The following is a 22,523-nucleotide window of genomic DNA, read 5'->3' as shown; positions in this document are numbered from 1 at the left end:
TCAAGCAAGCCGGGCCGAAGACGGCTGTAATGCCGGAAACCGGTCCCCGGAAGCTTGTTCCTTTCCAGTGAAGAATTGGCTTGGTAGTTTGGTCTGCCCTGTTCCCATGATGCACTGGGCCAGGGACAGACTAATTTGCATATAGCCAGGTTCTGAACAGGGATGGTGCAGTGAGCTAAAAAACGGTGATGGATCAAGCCCTGATCTGTTGACTGGGTAGGAGTGTTCTGATTAACTCAGATACTCTGTCCATCACCACCCCCTTTTTGTGGAATCAAGAGATGACAGCTTTTGTATTAAGCAATAATGGAACTTTTTAGTACCAGCTGTAGATTTCTAAGACCAACTTTGGGCCCGCACCTGTTGTATTACAAATTAACAACTGCTTATTTATGGTACACTTTGGAATGTTTATATATCTATGCAACCAGCCAGCAGTCACTTAACTGTGACCAAAAGTCTATTTTGCACCTCAACGAGCAGGTTTGTATTGATAATGCTGAACAATATCAGACGGGGACCATGCTTTATAGGATACGCTAAACCTCATCCGCTTAAGTGGCATGCTTCATCATCGGGCCATGCTCCTCACTGCGCAGGTGCATCAATGAGGCCTTTGCTAGAGATCTTTTACTCACTCTGACCGGTGATGGCTGGGCAGTGGAGTGACACTCTTCACTAACAGCCTTATTCATCAACGGGCCGTTTTGCGAGCCCCTAATAGCAATTCATAGCGAATCGCTATTAAGGACTCGCAAAACGGTATTCATGTAGGAATTGCTAAATAAATAGCGATTCCTACACATTCCTTATTTGCGAGTAGCAAATTGCTAATCGCAAATAAGGAATTACTCCCCATTCATTCCTATGGGCCAAAAGGCCCATAGGAATGAATGGGGAGTATTCCTTATTTGCGATTAGCAATTTGCTGCTCGCAAATAAGATAGCGATTGAAAGGGTGCCAGGGGTGTCCAAAGGACACCCTGTAGCACCCCTTAAATGTAAATTGAAACAGGTGTTGCGCACACACATGTCCAAAGGACATGTGTGTGTTCAACATGCAACTTAGAAAAATGCTTTTAAAAGCATTTTTCTAAGTTTTTGCTATTTACCGAGAGGTCTGACCTCTTGGTAAATAGCGGCCCGAAATTGCGAATTAGCAATTTAAAAATGGTTGATGAATAGCATTTAAGGAATCTCAAATAGAGATTCCTTAAATGTAATTCCTCGCAATTTAGCGAATTAGCAATTACCGAATTTTGCATTTGGGATGATGAATCCCAAATGCAAAAATTGCGCTCGCAATGGGCCAGATTCTCAGAATCTGGCCCTTTGCGAGCGCAATTCGGCTTGATGAATCAGGCTGTAGGTTCTGGAGAGGGTTTGGTAGATTGGGAGAGTGATTACAATTGGCTATGGTTTTAGCTAATATTGAATCTTTAATGCTGCAGGGAACTCATGTCCTGACTAAAAGAACTGTGAACCTGGAAGGAAAATAAGTAGCCTTAGGTTCTATGAAAAACTCACCATGTCTCTTGACTAATATGCTCAAACAAATCAATGGCAATTCTTCAAATGAATAATTGATTGAATGAAAAAGGAAAGTTCTCCCATTGGAGTTCTAGAATCAGACCTGTTTCTAAGGTCCTTAGAGTGTCATTGAGCCACTTCTTGAATTCGAAGTCTCTACCTAGAGAAGCATTGTGAAATCACCAACCCGCTCCCATGGTCCTTGGATATAAAACCATTTACTATCAAATTAGATGTGACTTTGAGCACCAGCAGGATAAAAACATATTTCTGACAACAGTTCCTACCTCAGGGTAGATTAGGGCATTCACAACTGGTCCTGAAGAATGTCCGTTTGAGCACATTATGCAAGAAACATGTTGACCTTTTCATAGAACCTAAGGCTCATTACTTTCCTTACTGTTGTAATTCCTCTTCTAATGTATTGTGTTCTTTTGTAACATTGTGTTCTGTATTGTTTATATGCTAAATATTTTTATAGATATGTCTTATTAACGAGTCCATTGATGATTGCAGGAACCCAGTGAAGCCAACGCACTTCCTACGGAGCAGGGCATTCATGAACCCATTTCAAAATGCGGGGACCTTGATGTCGTATTTGATTACAAGGGACAAAACCAAAAGTTGTATGTAACCATTGTGAAGGCCAAAGGCATTCCAGCCAAGGACCGCAGTGGTGTCAATGCATGGCAAGTTCACACTGTTCTTATGCCCAACAAGAAGCAGAAGTGCAAGACAAACACTCAGAGGGGAGCTGAGCCGGTGTTCGAGGAAAAATTCACATTTCATAAGATTGAGCCGGAAGAGCTTGGGAACTATGCACTTAGGTTCCGCCTGTACTCTGTGGCCAAAATGAACCGCGGAAAAATGATGGGAGAGAAAATAGTATATCTCGGTAAAATCCATCCAGAGTTAGAAACAAAGGTGACCCTAGTCCTGGAGCCCAGAATCAATTTGAGCGTGAGTATTGAATCAAATTTAAAATATACAACTGTCAGTTCTCCAGTTTCCATTTGAAAACATAGGTTAAAGGATGTTTTCACTGTCAGTCTGCTGCTTTCCCTTGTAGGTCTGGCCTATTGTTTTTTTTAAAGTGATATATAATATGCTTGCATACAGAGGTTTTTGGTCTGTATTCGTCATTCACCGCTCTTTTAAATTGCCATTCAAACTTTGTTTCCACCAGCCACAACATACAACATAGGGCAGTGGGTCAACCTACTCCAGCTATTGGGTCCTTCTGTGTGACTCCATTTTGCTAGTGCACATTGTTCACGTGCACCACAAAAGTAATCCTCTTTAGTGGCAATGATCAAGGAGGAAAGTGTGATTTATTTATCTGTTAACCTGATGCCTACAAAAAGTCGTTCCTGTTTGCTTCTGGTGGAATGTGTTTAATTGTATTCTTGATCTGCATATTGTATGCAAGCTGCCAATGCCTGAGTACAATTTTAGCACCTCATTTACAATATTGTGCCATTGGGCACTGCAGCAAGCCTTCCTGCTGTGCTACCCTATGGCAAAGGAAAAGGGCATTCTTGCCCTCTTTCCCTGCGTTGGCTGCCAGGCGCCAACGCAGGCAACCTTGCACCATAGCGCAAGCATGCCTGTTTTGTGGGAATGATTATTTTGTGCAGGAAGGGATACCTTCCTGCACAAAAACAATCAATGGATGTGATTACCTCCTTCTATGTGTGCTGCCAAAAGCAGCACACATAGAAAAAAGAAAAATGTGGAGAAACAAAGTTATTTCTCCTTGTACCTCCTCATGCCTCCCCTTGGGGGGCATAGGCTTTTGACGCATTCCCAGGTTTACAGAACGTTGTAAATCTGAGAATGTGTCAAATGCCATAGGTGTTACATGAAAACAGATTACAGAATCTATGCAGTTGTGAACAGACACTGAGGGCCTCATTTACAAGGCCCATGGCACTCCTCCCCATCGCAGTGTGAGGCAACGCAGTCGCTTGCCCCGCGTTGCCTCACACCATATCTAGAAGGCCATCAAACGCCACGTAGCTTGGCTTTACGTGACATCAACTCATGAATTGATCCAGTGTTAGAACTTACTACTGAAATTACTGCTGATGTATTGCACCTCCGCTGCCCGAGCAACCAAGTTGAAGTACACTTGAGGGACATGTGACATGGGTAGAACAGGGGCTCGTTCAAGGTTTCTTGCAGGAGGGGGGCCCTAAAAGTTTCTTACACCACTGGTCACAGAGACGGATCGAGGTATGCAGCTTTCCCAGAAAAAACATGATAGATTAATTAAACGAATGTGTGTTATTTTCAAATCTGGTGTTGTATATACACAAATAATTATATTAAATAGGGGCCATGATTCAATAAAAACCAGACTAGTAAACCCCTTTGCCGGTGCAGACATAAGATGTGCTCTGCATTGATGATCAGTTGTAGGATTATGGCTAGAGTCTCCTTTGTTTTTTTGTTTGGCCTTTACAATGAGGTGTTTATGTCTTAAAAAATCTTTTTCAGGTTGGAAGTAAGTGCCCAAGTTAAGCCATGCGTTCATCAGCCAGTCCAAGATTTTTGCCAACAGTCCCTTGGAGTTCAACTTTTGGAGAAAATGCCTTATTTGTGCTTACAGATACTAAATCCGAAAACGTTTGATTGGTGATCATACACTTATTTGTGACTCTGTAAAATAAAAATACATTAAGTTTTATTACTTTGATATAATGGCTGCCTTATGGTCTCTAGGTGGCATTACGTTAAAAATCTTGTGTTGGGTAGAACCATATTCGACTCTCACCATGGTGCTGAAAAGCCCAGAGAGTATTACATCGAACGTCCAGAAGAAAAAGTTCTAAGAGTTCACATTTGAAACATAGTTTGAAATCATTTAGTTTAACTGCATAATTTAAAAAAAGAGTCTGAAAAATGTACGGAGAAAGATAAAATGGCATTAATAATGTGACATTATGGTGGTCGCCGAAGGGCCCGCCACTTAATAAGTGGGTATCTTTATGTCATGAACTGGGTAATTGAAATGGGTACACACATTCGCCTAGAGGGACTAAGGGGGATGCGCAAAAAACTGCTGGCAGACCAATGGCAGGAAGTGATTAACAGTTTCTTAGCTGTGGGACCCTAGGGAGAGTCTGTGCATATCACAGACAAGGAGGCCCCTAAATTGTTGGGATGAACCGTTAGCAGCGCCCTCGAGCTAACACGGGTGCACACAGTAGATCAACCAACAGACTCTTGGATTCCGCTTCCTTGTCCTGGATATAAGAGAGAGCACGTCCAGACCTTCAGGTCTCCTCTCAGGTCCTAGACAGCTGGTCCAGTCCTGTTCGTTTTGTTTTTCTGACTATCTAGAAAGTGTTCTTTCCAGGTGCCTTCGGGTGCCACAATTATGCCTTGCACCAGCTAGTGGGTGGGGGGGCTGCTTGCCACTCCTTACCCAATGGGATAAACATTTTCAGTAGTTTCTGTTTGCTTTGGGCCGTAATGCCATGTGTTAAGGCATTTTCAAGTTTGTGAAAGTCTTCAACCTCACTAAATTTAGGCTTTGAGTGTTGTGGGTTTGTAGTGGAGTGTGCAATGATAATCACTAGCGTCCTTCCACATCTGACACTAACATTCAGTTTGAAGCAGCCACCGTAACCAAAAAACTCCCAGAGACAAAAGTCTGGTAGGACAAAAGCAGGGTCCTTCAACATCCAAACTGGAGATACACAAGAATTTCGCACCTCTTTCACACATCTTCCAAGGCCAGAGAGCTAATGCAAATTATTTATAAGTTTTTCATAGCGCTAGCTAGACCAGAAGATATTAGAGCGCTTTGCATTGAATACTAAGTCATATGAAAGAAGTACATGCATAAATACAGACAAAGGAAGTCATTAGACAGCCATGGTAGTTACAATATGGAGACATGGAAAACAGCATGAGCTAAAAAAGTACACAACGTAGTGGACCAATGAAACAATAAATTTACCGCTGGACCTGGTGAAGTCTGAAAGTACGTGAGGTTAGGGTAGCATCTCAGTTAGGGTGATAGTTAAAGTATTTGTTGTGCAGTAGGTTTTTAAGGTCCTGTTTAAGCTGGAAAAGGAAGGGTTGCAGTCAGGAACGTGATCCATGGAAAAGGTAACATTTTGAATGTTACTTTTCCTTATTATTTATTTTGAATCTGACTTCTCCATTGAATTAGATTTAATTAACCAATAAGAAAATAGTTGTTTAACTATTTTTCAAGGTGATCCCCTTCCTGAGATACATTTAGGCCTGCCTCAGTGGAAACAGCTTTTACGGCATTGTCATTTTCTCTATAGGGACTTGGTAATATTAATTTTCTACCTATCCACTTTTTAATACCATACATTCTGCCTTGTCGGCTACTAAGCCTACAAAGTTGTGACTTACTAATATTTAAAAGGGAAGTCTTTATCTGTTAAAAAAGGATATTTTAATAGGTCACACTGCAGGTTTTACAATGCAGCAGTGTTGATATACAAGGTATGCCTGAAGCCATGATTGCGCTGCCACTATAGTGGATGGCACAATAGGTCCTGCAGTCCACAAGCGGCGTTTAGGTTCCAGGCCCTGTGGGAATTATCTACAACTTATACTAGGGGCTTACAGGCATGTTAAATATGCCAAACAGAAATACGCCATTTTAATCATGTTTAAAATAGTAGCTTCGTCACTTTACTCCTGGTTAGCCAAAAAATGAAGAAATAAGTGGGTACTACACAGAAAAAACTGATTTCCTACAGTTTCAAAATGTATCTTTTTCAAGCTCACGATTTTGTACTGGAAGCTTTCTGAACTTTCTTCATGGAATTTCGATCAAGTGTTCAAGGACTGAACTTATCTAACTCTCCTCTGCAGCTAATAGAGATATTGCATCACAAATCTACAAACCAGTCCATAGCAAAAGGGTTCAGACACCCAGAGGAAGGTACTTAAGGAGATGCAGACTGCTTCTGAATATTTTACTGTTTATATTCACTGTTTTATATGCTGAATCACTTGTTTCTAAGTATTATCAACTGTTACAAAAAAGTTACCAGAAGAACAGGATGATAAAATGAAAACCCAAAGAATGAATACAACAAGGCTCTATTGTATTTTTAGGAACCCCAAGGACTTATTTATTAGGAAACAATGTACCCAAAGGCTATATCACAATGCCTCTAATACATAGTATTCAAAGACTCTGACCAGTGTTACTTAAGAGGGCACAAAACTGCTTTCTTGTCTCAAAACTAAGTATGCCAAGCCTCTGTCCTACCTCATTACACAGTACACCAATGATTTATCTTACCATAGTAGCTCATACCTTTATAGAGTAAAGATAGGATGACAATGGACCATTTTAATTTATTTATTTATTTAATTTTGTGATTTTATAAAGCATGGTCATTGCTCAGAGACATCAGCGCATGAGGTTCATCAATAATTTGTGCAGGTTGAGAACTGTGTGCAATTGGAGTGAGTGTGAGGAGGTAGTAAGGGGTTTAACTATCTCATTGCTATACGGATACCTAACAGCTGCATTTTATCAACACTCAGAGTACTCCAAATTTCTAGTTCATCACTATTTCATCGCAATTCAGAGTTTCCCAGGCTCTATCCTATCACAACCCCAGCTGGCTCCCCTTCACTAATTGGGACCAATTACTCTCCAAGCGCTACAAAGGCCTTCCCCTGTGACTGCCCAATGGTGGGGACTTGTGCCCGCTTGGGACACTTGGGTCTCCCTCCAAAGTGTCCTTCCTGGGTACAGTCAAAGCACTTCAGGGGTCTTTTCCCTCCAGGCTTTCCTGGCAGGAACCAACTACTCTTTTTCTCAACAGAGGTAGGGAACTATTTTGGGACCCTTTAAAGAGCTCCTTACTTTTATCTGTTTCCTCCCACTCCTTCGTCTGTCGGGGACCCTGCCCACCTTTGGCTGAGTCTCCCAAATATAACCTCTTGTGGACCCTGGTACTCACCCAACAGTATGCCTTCTGAGCATGCTTTCTGGGGTCAGTAAGCTTCAGCCTCGGCCGGTAGTGGGAGTACCAGCCGGGCGGTGAAGTGGGGAGGGGGAGGGGCAGGGTGGGGGTAATAATGTATGGATTACGGAGTTTAACAGGTAAGTAAACATATACATAAATTTAAAAAAATTGTTGCGTGCACTGCATCACCAAATAAGATGCAGTGCACGCAACGAAATTCGTTTTATTTATTTATATGTTTACTTACCTGTTAAACTCCATAATCCATACATTACTACCCCCACCCTGCCCCTCCCCACGTCACCGCCCGGCCGGTACTCCCACTAACGGCCGCGGCTGGTAAGCTTACTGTCCAGCAAGTGCTGGCACAGCTCTGTAAAACATAGACTAGACAAGTGCTCCCACACAAACAAATTGCATGACCCCTGGTAATCTGTTACCTGACTGCCCTTCACCCACCCATCCAATGCTCTGCAAAAAGTATCAACATACTCAAGCCAGGTGTGGGATTCAAGCTTGGTTCTCTTCCTAAACTTGTCATGGTGTCTCTCTTGGGTAAGACCATACCTAATGATCAGGGAATCCTTCACGGCTGGGTAGGTAAGCTCACTTGTGGGCCCTAGTGCCAACAATGTATCCCTCCCTTCCACTGTAAAGTAGTTCCACAGACCTGCCCTCCAATTTCTCTCAGGGATCGGTGATCGCAGAGAGCTGACTCATAACCCTGAAACCACCAATGTATGTCTTCTTCCTTGGTATACTCTTTCCTTAGGTTATTTGGTGTGTGCAATTTAAAATCAGACTACACTTTAGAATTGCTTCCACCATCTGTGCTTGACCTGGCCTTCAAGTCTAGCTGCTTCAAGCTCAGCTCTTGGCTAGCATAATCTTTCTCTCCTCTGTGGCCAACTTATCATTTTCTGCCTCTCTGTTGACTTTGGATAGTTCCAACTGGAGCTCCCTCATATCATCCATCTTGAGCTTTTACTGCTCCATCTGATGCTTCCTCGCCTCCCACCTGTCCTCCAGCTCCTCTGGGGACAGACCTCTTGAAGAAACACTGCTGCTTGCCCTAGAAGGTGCTTCCTCTCAGGCGGACCATGAGCCACAAAATCCCCATGCAGGCTATGCGCCTGCAAATCCACACTATCATTCCAATACTCTGTGCGCTCACCAGCCTCTATTACTGCCAACTAGGCCCTGAGTGCCTTTTTTCAGCTCTTCCTTTTTAGTGAGGCCCCTAATAGGACATTTTAGCTCCTTGCAGAACTTTTTGAGCTGAGGCAGCGTATGGGCCTCCAAGCTCTCCTGCTCAAACACCAAATCTGCAGCTCCAACTTATGGCTCACCAGCCTGAAACATGATTGTGGATCAAACTCGAGTTTCAAAGAAGAGAAAAATCAAACCAGTTTGTTGGGTTGTAATGGTCTTCGATATGGAAGAGGTGTACACAATCATTGTATGCAATGTACAAATACAAGTCCTATCCTCACCGCTGATCACCAATGTAAGAAATTGGGTCTCTAGTTGGCAGTGGTTTTCACCCTGTCCAACTAAGAATCCTCACTTTAGTCAGGGTGAGGTAGTCACACAGCTAAGATAACCCATGCTCACCCCATTGGAAGCTTGGCACAAGCAGTGAGGCTTACCTCAGAGACAATGTGTAAAGTATTTGTATATACACACACACACACACACAGTAACAGAGTGAAAACACTACAAACAGAGTACAAACCAGATCGGAAAAATAGCCAATATGTATCTGAATAAAACAAGACCAAAATGACAAAAGTCCAACATACACAAGTCAAAATATCACTTTTAAGTGATTAAGCAAGTTTAGTCCATCAAAACCAATGTATGTGTTCCTTTAGGACAAAGTACATTTAATGTGTGAAAAATCAAAGACAAGGCCTGATGCAGGGGAGTTGAGGCATTGGTTCCTTACTATGCAGGGGAGGTGATGCATTGGTTCCTTATTGCTACATGGGAGGTGAGGCAGTGGTTTTTTACTGCTAGGCAGGAAAGGGGATGCATCCGTTCCTTACTGGCAGGAGAGGTGAGGCGACGGTTCCATATTGGCTGGGGAGATAATGCTTCACTAACACCATCAGTAAAAATCAAATAACCTTGTTAGATGTGGAAGTGATAGTTTGAGGTCGAACTTTAGACACTAATGTCTTCATCAAACCAACTAACAGAACGATTTGTTACATTACAACAGCTTTCATCAAATCGCATAAAAACGTCATCTGCCTTACTCTTAACATTTGAGAATCATAATGAAGACGTTTACACAAAAATACTTAAATTGTAATCTGAAAGTTCAAACAAATAGGATACCCCAACAACATCATTTAAACTGCTGTCGAAAGAACAGACTCCAAAGAGGGAGAAACCTCTAAGGACCACCAAAAGATCTGTGTTTGTGTCAAAATAATCCACCTGATGCAATAAAATCAGAAGCATTGTATTAAAACATTGGCCTATGTTACAAACCAAGGAAGAGTGTAAGGGAACTTTTAATCTCTCACCATTATTTGCATACCAGAGGACCAACAACTTGAAGGAGCTCTTAGGAAAATCTGTCACTCCTAAGGCGCACCAAACATTCAGAGGGACAACACCATGTTTGAATTGTAGCAGCCGTAATAATATAAAGAGTACTACTATCATAAATCCTCTGGAACTCCCATCAAAGGGGAACATCGTTTACGACGCGGTTTTTACACCGCAGAGCCTTTACCCCGCAGCTATTACAACGCAAGTCGTTACTACGACTTGCGCTGGATGGCGCTGTGGGATAAGGAATCTTGCAATTTTAGATTCCAACACCTTCCCTACTGTTACGGGGACTGGTGTTGGAATATAAAATTATAAGATTCCTAAATCCACGCCCTACAGCGCAAGTCGTTGTAACGACTTGCGTTGTAAGACTTGCGTGGTAAAGGCATGCATTGTTACAACATGCGTTGTAACAACGTACATCCCCCATCAAATGGCTACTTGCGATTCTACAAATGTTGTCTACCTATTTAAGTGTCCGTGTGGATCAGCATATGTTGGCAAAACGGAAAGAAAAATGAAAACCAGATTAACTGAACATAAACGAAGCATCTGCATAAAAAATGAGAACTCAACCATTGCTGTACACTTTAATACACATTAACGCAATGTGAGCCAGCTTAGATTCCTGTTACTGGAAACAGTACCTACCTGTGACGGCACCTACCTCAAAGCAAAAACATCTGGATGAAGAAACTGGACTCTATCAGCCCCAAAGGTTTAAATTAAGCATGAGCGCAAAATCCGCTCCGATCGCGGATTTTGCGGATTTTCGGTAAATCCGCGATCCGCGAACTCTCGCGAATTTACCGAGAATCCGCAATCCGCGATCGGAGCGGATTTTGCGGTCAAAAGTTCAAGCCTAACATAATTTACGATGGCGCCGGCAAGCTGCCAGCGCCATCCTCAAATGGTTACTTAATTAGCTTCGACAGGAAGCTCTAACAGATAAGATAAAGCAGGGGCTCGAGCGCCTGCTTTATTTTATCAGTTGGAGCTTCCTGTTGAAGCTAATTAAGTAACTTTTGCAGGATGGCGCTGGCAGCTTGCCGGCGCCATCGTAAATTATTTACATGGTGTGTCTTCTTGAATAAATATGTGCCCTAGTTGAAGCTTAAATTCAGTGACTCATTCATTAGCCCAAAAATAATCGTGAGCGTTGTGGAGGCTGGGCAGGTGTGCCTTGTTCCCAAATATACCATGGGAAATCCGCTGTGATGCTGGCCAGAGGCATTTGCATCTTTGGCTTTCACGTGCGCAATCCCCCTGCTGTTCCTGTGACCAGGGGCTTCTGTCTCTTAATCTGCTGCTCTGATCGGTCTCTGACCTTTTGTATACACACAAGGGGCATGTGCGCTCGCATGGAAGCCCCGTCCGTTTGGCCCCGCCCACACACTCGAGGTGTGCACCCGCCCGTCTTCCCGCCATTTACCCACTATGATGGACATTTCACTCAAGGGACCCCTGCGCACTTCGGCGCGATTGCATAGTAGTAACACACACTTGGTCGCTGGAACTAGTTGAAGCGCAAATGCAGTGACTCATTCATCAGCCCAAAAAAAATCGTGAGCGTTGGGAGGCTGGGCAGATGTGCCTTCTTCCCAAATATACCATCGGAAATCCGCTGTGATGCTGGCCAGAGGCATTTGCATCTTTGGCTTTCACGTGCGCAATCCCCGTGCTGTTCCTGTGACCAGGGGCTTCTGTCTCTTAATCTGCTGCTCTGATCGGTCTCTGACCTTTTGTATACACACAAGAGGCATGTGCGCTCGCATGGAAGCCCCGTCCGTTTGGCCCCGCCCACACACTCGAGGAAGCCCCGCCCCCAAATCCGCCGATCCGCAAAATCCGCGGATTTTGCGGATCCACGATCCGTGAATCCGCAAATTCGTGGATCCGCAAAATCCGCCCATGCTTAGTTTAAATGAACAGTTGAACTTGAGTTGCAACTCATAAGCTTGACTTGCATGTTTTACTTGTGCCTCTTAAGTTGTTTATAATCGAATGCTTGTTTTCTTTTAACATGGTTAACCATAGTTTCTCTGCTTGTTTCATATTGCCGAGCCTATTTTCACCACTCTTTAACCTTCTCAACATGGTGCCTAGCCTTTTACATCCCGCGGTTTCTTTTGACTTCAAAGTTTTACTTTTCCATTATCTATTTCTATACGCACTTTCAGTTGCACGTTGCACTTCGCTAGAAGGCATTTCACTCCAACGTGGAACCTGTGTGGACAGTGTACGGTAAATAAGGCATGCACAATTTTGGTATCTGACGTTTGGTGATTGCATGTAAGCCACATTAACATGCAGCAACATTTTGTGAACGGTATGCATGTGTTACACGTTGTAATATACAATTTCACAGTTGTACTCTCACTGTAGGTATACACTATAATTGTGAGCAAATGGATCACAGCGAATTCTGAAGGTTGATAATTTCAAGCGAGCTATGTTAAATCACGGTGATTTTCCGTTAATGGCACACATGAAGTACACCTTTTAGTCTTGATTTTTATAACTTCACTATCACTCACTGATGTTTTAAGTATGTCATAATTAGTTTATATTTCTGTTCACCCAGAGGTAAACATAGTACAGAGCATGCCTTTGAGTATGTACCAGAAGTTATGTTTATGCACTTCCTGATCCTGTGTTCATATAGGAAATCCAACATTGGTTAGTTTGAAATATTGATTTTGTTTGCATTATAGGAATCATACTCCTGATGAAGGGCCAGTCCCTAAATGCGTTGGGATTTGTAGGAAATTATATAATGATGGCCTGAAGTAGTGTGATATTTAAACACTATTCACATGAAGAATTGACTTGAATAAACATGAATCATAACCAAATGAACCAGATGACATTGTGATGACCATTACACAATAGAATTCAGAAAAGAACACATACAACTCTTAAACATATTCATTGTAGTGCACTTTGGGTACGGAATTCCCTCAGGAAAACGCAGCAGTGATTAAGATTCTGATTGATGCAGAACACAGCAGCAGTCCGATCCTCAACGTTCCCAATAGGACCTACATCACCCAGCACCTTAGAGACCTCCACTGGCTCCCCACCAGAAGAGATGCCAGTTCAAGCAACTGACCCAAGCCTACAAAGCCCTCCACGAACAAGGACCTGCACATATGAACCACCGTTTGAACTTCCGCCATCTATCCATAAACCTCTTCTCTGCCCACCTCACCCTCACCCATACTGCATGCATCCCCTGCTAGTGCTCTGGAAGACGCTCTTTCTCCCACCTCACTGCTAAGTCCCCAAATGCCCTTCCCACCACTTCCAAAGCATCACCTGTACTGACAGACTTCAAGAAGAAGCTCAAGACCTGGCTCTTCGACTGAAACCCACAGCTCAGTGCCTGGATACCATCACTGGTGATAAGCTGTGCTATAAAAGTACCATATGATTGATTGAGATATTCTCGCTAAATGCAAGATAGTGGTAGCAATATGAATGTAAAGGTATTTTGTTAGGTAGTTATACAATGGCAGACAAAAATCTGATTCATACCAAACAGACTTTTAAGGGAACAGTGGTTTGCTTTAATAATAATAGGGCAAATATTCTATAAAAGGCTGACGACAGGTGTTCCCTTCAGAAGTGATTGGAGTTATATACTAAAACAACACCAACATGTTTTACTATTTAATCCAGATATTAGAATTTGAAAAATAACTAAAATTGACTTTTATTTACTTAAGAGAAAAAATAAGTCAATTCATGTTACATAGAATTTTATGAGCACCGCTTTGATCGAGGAGCTGCACATGAGAAAATGGAGCAGAGTCTTATGTGTGATACCCAAAGCTGACCAGCAGGAGGAAGTTCACTCATGGAGAAAAGCGCATTTGGTCTTAGGCGCAAAAGTGTATTAGAGCAGGTCTGAACAAAACCTCTGTTTACAGGCATCTTCATAAGATGCATTAGATCTGAACTTTCTGGTTCTCCATAATGGATATATTGCTCCACTTTTTCTACTGCTCCCCTTCATACCTGGAAAAAAGGAACAACAACCCATGGCATCTGTTTAAGACATGTCACTGCTGGGAGATTGACATTGATCACATAAAAGATGATGAATGCGATGAGGCCAAGATGTAACCCCTGGAGATGCTCATTCAGACTTGCTTTAGTTTGGTACAAATTTACATTTTACATATAGAGTACCACCCCAAAAGTTGGCTGATGAAAATGTGGCTGACTGGAGATAATTTGTGCTTAAGAAGTTGTGACAGGGCGGCTCTTTTGTTCATGTTATCTGGCAATGTGCGGAGGGCCGCTGTTCAGTAATTAAGTCATCTCCCAGCTTAGTATTGTTTTGGGAACCTCTATGCAAAAGGCAGACAGGACAGTGAAGTTAGGTATGTGGGGAAGGTACCAGAGCTTGACATAGCCACATTTGCTCCACTGTGAGTGGACAGGTGTGTGTCAGCCAAGAGATGTGCATACAATAGCTGTGGTCGCCCTAATACAATGTCATATGAAATGGGCTCACTAGAATGTGCTTTATGGTGTGAGGTGATTGAGATCCATAGTATATAAATTATTTGATTGCCCAGTTGAGACTGTAAATGATGCGATGTAATTGTGTAATTAATGACATCATCAAATGTGATATGTGTCTACTATGCTATGTTTGCTCTGATCAGAACATTTTATATGTTTTGTCTGTGTAGGCCTAGCTCACTGCTTTATTGCTACAATGGCCACCTTTTCTCTGCTGAACATAAAATAACTTGACAGCGGCACTGCTTCTAGGAGATCTGTTCGTGATGACCACTGGGCTTTACAAGGGAGGTATTTTGAGTGGTGTTATGCAAATTGCTGCTCTGTAGTGATAAGAGAACCCTGGATTAGTGTCAATCAAGGAGAAGGTCTTACAAACTGTTGCAGATGTGACAAACTAAACTCTGAAACTTCTGAAACATTTTAAGTGTAATGGTACATTTTTAGGTCAAGACTCCAACCAACTCTTACCTCACTGATCATGGGTGTCCACAAAGTGTTCCTCAGTCACAGTCTACCATAATCCACCCATAGACTAGCTTCCCATTGTAACTATGTAACAGTTTTTGTTTTTCCAATAACTCTTGGTCTCTAGATCTGACTTTCTTAATTTTGTTCTTTTGTAACTGATTTATAGTTTATTGGTTGTTGATTAAAATAATAAATGAACTAGTTACAGAATGTGCAATGCTTTTGTGCTACGCATGCCCTCTTTACAAGTAGCCTTTTAAATCAATTGAGGCAAGTAACAGGAGTTATCATGGCTTTTATTAATAAACTATCCACAATTATTTGTGGATTTAGTGTCTTTCATACAAAAGAAGCACATTTTAAAAACAAAACAAGATCTAAAGGAAGACAAAAAACAGGGCAATCAGAAGTAGATGCCAATTACACCCCAGTAACTACTTGTTTGTCAAGGGACCATGGTGTTCCATCTATGCTACCCTGCAACTTTGACCTCGAATTTACTGTTGCCCTCTTTTCGGTAAGTCTTGAGGGTTTGGGAGCAGAGTTACCAGATACAACTCCAGGGCACTCAGAATGCTGCTCAAATTCCCGAATGTAAAAGTACATTTGTTAAACCCGTTCTGTTGTGGTCATCATAAATAAAGCATCATTTGAAGCAGTGTGAGCAATATTGCATAAATTGCTTAATTATGTGCATCTAACTCCCTCTAATTTCTCTTTTTTGGCCCCACACAGAGCGGAGATTCACAAATGAGCATGTCCCCCATCTCTCAGAGTGACAGTGCCTCATCTTCTCAGTCTTTGTCCCATGGAGGCATACCAGAGCTTCTGGTGGGTTTGTCTTACAATGCCACAACAGGAAGAATGTCTGTAGAAATCATCAAAGGAAGTCATTTCAGAAACCTTGCTATTAATCGACCGCCTGGTAAGTAACCTATGTGCTAATGACAATGCTGTGGCAGAATGTTCAGGCTGTCTTTTGAACTTAAGGAAAAATACATTATGCAGAAATTATAGGTAGAATATATACAATTTGTGTTGTAAATAGGAGTTTTAAATTAGTACAGTCACATTCATTTTATTAGCCTTTCCACACTATAAATCATCTAAGTAGATTTTTTTGCTTGAACTCTCAGTTTATTTTTTCAGTTCCTTCTATGGTTTAGCTAAGATATTGACTAAACATGGTTAAATCCTAATTTATTTTGAACAGCCCTGATATAAATTCATAGTTACGCGCTATTCTGAATATCGATGTGAAGAATATCGCCATACAAGAATGTCTTGGTCAGATTATCGAGGGGCAAAATATCAAAAGGTAGTTGCATATTCAGAACTCTCAGGGACGCGTCTTCCAGTTTCACTCTGGTCAACAGTTCTTTGTAGTTGCCTGAGAGGAAGACAGGTTATTGAAAATTAAAATCTTGAAGTACAGTGTGATCATTTGGACCACACAATAAAGGTCGGATTCAGTAACCTGTAATTAAAGATGTATGACACACTCAAAGCCAAAATGTTACAAATCACTCTCAAGAACATACTGTAAAAGTAAAGAATTATCAAAGGTAGACCAGATTGTCTAACAATATTGGACCTCAACAACAAAGAACATACTACAATCTTGGTTACGGCAAAACAAAATATGAGAAAAGGAACTTGATGGATAGACGAATAATTCTGATCCTTCTCCCCATACACGGAAAAGATTTGCAGCATCTAATAACCCAACACTAACCTAGAGATAGGGAAACCCCTATTAAGTCTAGGAAGCAAGTATGGTGACAGCATCAAAACCTCTCTAGACATTTTATAGGCAAAGAGTCAAGTATAGGGTAAAGCCACAAAACAGAGATGTCAAGAGAGGTCTGTACCTCTCCAAGTCTAAAGGGAATCTGACTAAACCAAGGTGGGTTCACTAATTAAAATATGCAAAGAACATTCCAGAAAAACAGGACCTCATCTACATCATAATTAGGGCTCCCGGTTTTATGTTTCTTTTACATTTCCGTTTGTATTTATCCATATTTATTTTTGGGCCATTTCATCTGTATTTTTCCTATTTATGTTAGGTTTTGTTTATATATGATGTTGTAAAACTGTACATTTTTATATTTATTTAACTGATAGAGGCACTCATTCTTTGATGTCTGTCATGATTAAGCTATTTAAGCTGCGAATCTTTACGTAACAATACATTTACTAAATATTAGTATTTTACCACAAATGTATGTTGACATATGCCATTATTTAAAGAAATTTCATCCTGTTTTTAATTTCCCATGCTGTCCATCTGCTAAGCTGCTGGGCTGCAATCCATGAAAGGCAACATGGAGCGCCACTTAAAAGAGCACAATGTTCTGTATTTATCCACTTTTAAAAATAAATGCAGACAGAAAACACATTGTTTTCTGTCTGTATTATGTGTAAAAATGGAAAACAGGAGTCTTAATCATAATAAGTTTTTCAATTTCCAGAAAGTACTTGGCACGTTGAATACTACCCCAGTATTCCAATCTCTGCTTCCAAAGCATTCATGGGCTCCTTTTTTCATCTGATCGGACCAACGGGTATCACTCCCATTGTTTTTCAATTTAAATTATTCTACCTCACCAACTCTTCCTCTCCTCACAATCTTTGAAATACAATGTACCTTTCTCTAACTAACGGATGCCTTTGGTCTGCACCTGCAAAGTAGAAAAATATGTAGAAAAACAACTTTCCCTTTAGTATTAACTATCTCGACTGTAAGCTTAAGGTCCACTATCACGCTAACTTAACATTTTCTCTTTAAGATACATTAGTTCTACATCCTACATATAATCCAATAAATGAAACCTTTAATATTAAATCAAGCTATATCCTGCTGTACTCTTAATTGTAAAAAGAACAAATGATGGACTGGAAACAATCATCTTAGGACCGGTTTCGGGCTTTCAGCCTTCATCAGACAGGATAGCTTGATTCCAGTTGCATGGAGAGCATGGGACCCACATCTGGGCATACCCGTCCCGCTCGGGATGACAAATGTAAAAAGAACAATTGATGGTGCGAATGCAGAACAATGCCTAAATCCATCGTTTTTTTTTTTTGCTCACCATGCCTTTCCAGTTTGGACCCAGCCATATGCAAATCAGTCTTGACCCTGCGCCCAATGGGAACAGTCCAGCCCGAACTGCCAGGCCAAGTCCTCCCTGAACTGGAATCAAGCCTCCTAGGACCGGTTTCGGGCTACTGGTAAAATATTGACCTCAGCATTATATCACATTAGCATAAAGACCATGGGCATAAATCACATTTGGCTTCCATCATACTTTGTGAGAACAACCAGTAACTACTGGTATAGGTACACTTAGCATCGGCATATTATGCATAAAACATATCATGCATTAGTACCAGCAGGTCACCATACCCCTACTCAGAGGTCACACAGTATCAACATAGCATAAGACATTATCCATACATCATAATTAGGCATGAACACAGTATGCCTCACGTTAGGGACTTGCACCCTACTAGTACATCAGGTACTCAAAATGACCCAGGCCAACTGGCCTTCTCTGGGGCCCAAATGCCCATTGTCCAGAAAATCAGGGCTTGCCTAGAAGGCAAATTGCCCAAAACAGGATCAGCAGTAGGGTGCTCTAAAACGCCTATTGCAGGGTATATCTCCTGATCACCTCCTGCCACCAGGTCGGCCTATTTCCAAGCGGGCCCCTTCCTGGTCTCGTCCTGCAGTGCCCCCTTAGGCCAATTATTGCCCCCAAGATTGGGAAGCGTGCAGCTGCCTGCGACCATGCGGCACAGCTGCACCTATGGGGACAAATGTAGGGATAACCTTGGTGCTCCCACCGCACCCAAGTGAGGTTTTCTGATGGCCCCTAAAGCGACCGCCCACTACCCTGCGGGCTGCTGCCTTGGCACAGAAAATGGGGATATTGATTCCCCTCCAGCCGGCTCTTCCCGGATTGCCAAGTGAGACATAGACACTCACCCACTGGCCTTGGGCCTGCCGGGACCTCCCACGTGATGAGGCACAGAGCAAAGTCTTGCCATCCTCTCTTTCCTCTGTGTGGTTGAAGATGTCCTGACTGCCATGTGCAGCTTGGCGGACTACTGGCGGTGATGTCAGCGACTCCTGGCAGCCACGCAGGTTGCCTAGCAATGCTGGTGCAGCTTCGCGCACCACGGATTCGGGCGGGGCTGCACTGGCCTCAGCGGCTGCTCTCTTTTTTTTGGTGCGGCACGGTCTCTCTGGTTGACAAGAGAACCCGCAAGGCTCTGGCTCGACCTTTCCTGTCAGCCGTCCTCAAAACCATTTAATACGCGGAGCTCTCCTCCGTTGTCCCACCCACGGCCAGGAAACAGCCGCCTGGCTTCCTGTTTCCTTGGAGCCTGTGTGGCCCCAAGGTGCCTTCCCACAACCAGGCAAGAGGCCTGACTTCCTTGCTGCAGCGGTTCTCTCTCCCGGTACTACAGTGCGGGGTAGGCTCCCATCTCTCAAGAAGTGCACAATGCAGGGTGGGCTCCCACCATTTAAACACACAAATGCAGGGTGAGCACCCACTCCCAAATAATGGCACCAACATGCGGGGTGGGCTCCCACTTCTCCTCCAGCTGCACGGGGGAATCCCTACGCCGGGATTCTCTCCAAATCCTTCGCAGCCCAGCGCTGCAGAGCACACCACACTCTTGGAGTTAAAGATTTAGAGCTCACGAGGCGCTAAACCCCCAAAAGGTCCAGGGCAAAGGCTGGGCCAAGGCAGGCCAACTCACACTGCCCTCCAGCAGGGAGGCAGTCCCTCATGGTGGTTCCTCCTGGGGCCCAGCAGCCACAAGTCACCAGGAAGCACAACAAGCACAACCCTTTCATGGGGTCACAGCCCCAATATTTATACACCATATTTGCTTTGTCTGCCTGGGCCAGGGCTTAACAGAACCAGCCTAAACTGGTTCTGGGGGTTTTAAAGCACTTTGTTGACAAGACTCCTCTTCCCCTTTGTCAGGTGGGGGCTAGTTATCAGACACACCACAGGGGGGCGGAGCCAGCATTCACATAGGCAGGCACAGACCTATTCAGGGTCAGGGGACTATTCTTTCCACCACTCCAAATGCAGATGCTCTATTTAGCTTAGCGCTGACTCACCCTGCCCCTCCTTTAGCCACACGCACCTCACCAGCCTCTGTCACTCCAAAGCCAGACATGCAATCCACATCAGGCAGGCAGACACATAGCACACAGAAATGCCAACTTCTAAAAGTGGCATTTCTAAAATAGTTATAATAAATCTACGCACACCATTGCACTGCATTGATTATTACCATTCCAAATATACCAAATTTGACCACTCTGCTCCATTCATATCAGGAATTACCCCTGAAACACTTAGCAGGGAATCCCCAATGTATTCATATGGGAGGGCAGCCTCACAGCTGTGAGAAACCATAATGGCTGTTTGTCACTACCAGGACATGTTACACACTTAAGGTACATGTCCTGCCTATTACCTACAATGCACCCTGCCCATGGGGCTAGCTAGGGCCTACTTTAGGGGTGACTGACATGCAGTGAAAGGGAGGGTCACAGACATGGCACACACTTTAGGTGCCACGTCACAGCGGCAGTAACACTGCGCCCACAGGCCCTGCAATGGCAGAGGCCTGGGACAGGTTTGAAAGGCTACTTTAGTGGGTGGCGCAATCAGCGATGCAAGCCCACCAGTAGCATTTCATTTACTGGCCCTGAGTGTCTGAGGTACCACTTTACAGGGGACTGATAGGTAAATTAAATGTGCCAAATAGGTGTAGACCAACCTTACCATATTTACCACAGAGAGCACACGCACTTTACACTGGAGAGCAGTGCTAAAGTGCCCAAAGTCCTAAAACCACCAACACCAAGGCAAAAAGTTTAGGGATTACCCTGCAAAAAGGGTCAAGTCCAACATGTATAATATGCACATTTTTCAATCATAAACACATATTGCACTGAGCACTGTTAGCATACAGATACTGTTTATTCATTATTTCAGTATGATTGGATAATTCAGCAATCGTGTATATATGTAATTCAAACAGTTTACAATGTTTCATATTGTTTAATGTTTGTAATTCAAACACTGCTTAATGGAAGCATTAATAGGTGAAGGTGAAAGTCCATTCGTTTTTGATAACATTCAACAACCCATTCTTCTCAAAACAATCTGAATAGGATAGTCCAGCTAAATACAAATTAATTAGTATTAGAGAGAGGAATCTTCACTCTTCGAGGGACCTGAGAGGGCTTGCACAGAAGGAACTTTTCAAAGGCCACACACATGGACCTTGGGCCCCAAGACAAGCCTAATCGGCTTGCTGGAACACTAGCTCTCTTTGTATGGAACAATATCTCTATTGTAATTTTCCCTGTAATTTCGCGTAATTACTCTACAGCAAATTACACTCACCTTTACTAAAAAAGCGTGCTTTCCAGTCTCTCAAAAAGGCCAAAAATCCAGATTTAGCTTTAGGTAGTCTGAGAGAGAGTTTCATGATCTTCAAGCTAGGTAGGAGAAAACATGTTTTGTTGTTTTATCTTTTCTGATTATGACATTTTTTTGCATGAAGCAATTTCTGCCTGTGGCTGATCATTGTCCCCATATATATTGGAACTTGTTCTTCAAGTAGTGGGGCAGAGAATGTAGTTGCTTTATGTGTGGTGCAGGTGATCTTGAACTCTATTTTGCTTGGTGTGGATTAAGCCAATTGGGGTAGCAATGTTTCTGGTGTTGCTGTTCCCGTGCAGTGTGGAGTGTACCTAGTAATTTTGAACACATTTTTCTCACTAAGCAAGATTGGGTGGATTGAAATGTTGTTCTGTATTGACACTAATTGGCTAACATTGGTTGACTAGAATAAAGGTAATTTCCTATAAGTTAAAAATGAGTTTTTCACTCGTGTTTGCTAACTATTAATTAGCATGTTCAGAGGTAAAAACCTTGCTCACTTTTTGTGGCTGCACCCATTAGTGACAAAGTCAAGGAGGCAGAAAAGGTATGGGGTTGTTTGCTGCCCCTGGACTGAACTGAACTGTTAGCCCAGTAGCCAGCATGGGCACAACTACTTTAAGTTTGAGGGGTTGGACGTTTTTGCATGTGGTATTTATCAAATTCTAGTGGAAAAACAAACTAAAATGGTGGATTGTGGCTTTTAGGGGCTTTGAGGATGTACAACTAATAATCACTTGGGTCATATCCTGATGTTGTTTTGTGTGCACCCGCTTTCATAGAAGCTGACGCGTCTGTATCCAATGCCCTAATTTGCAGCGTTACAAAGTTTGGCCATGCCCTGAGCATTGCTTCAAAAACAGTGCACTTCTCCCTTCACTGATTATGTGCATTTGCAGAATGAGACCATGAGACAGCTCCAGAAGTTAAGATGCTTCAGTGAAATATTTCAATAATATTTCTTGTC

The 22,523-nt window shown here is 42.7% G+C and overlaps 1 protein-coding gene across 5 annotated transcripts in view; it reads left to right on the top strand.

Moving 5' to 3' along the window:
• SYT16 (synaptotagmin 16) overlaps positions 1–22,523 on the top strand; it is a 690,595-nt gene that overhangs the window by 622,521 nt on the left and 45,551 nt on the right. For all 5 annotated transcript variants that reach the window (XM_078660330.1, XM_078660327.1, XM_078660329.1 and 2 more), the window contains 2 exons: positions 2,047–2,490; positions 15,810–15,999. In XM_078660330.1, the coding sequence (XP_078516456.1) occupies positions 2,047–2,490; positions 15,810–15,999 (634 nt within the window). The remainder of the gene's footprint in view (positions 1–2,046; positions 2,491–15,809; positions 16,000–22,523) is intronic.

This window comes from Lissotriton helveticus, chromosome 9 (genome assembly GCF_964261635.1).
Source record: "Lissotriton helveticus chromosome 9, aLisHel1.1, whole genome shotgun sequence".
Classification (NCBI taxonomy): domain Eukaryota; kingdom Metazoa; phylum Chordata; class Amphibia; order Caudata; family Salamandridae; genus Lissotriton; species Lissotriton helveticus.
This window is presented reverse-complemented; position numbering and strand designations above follow the sequence as displayed.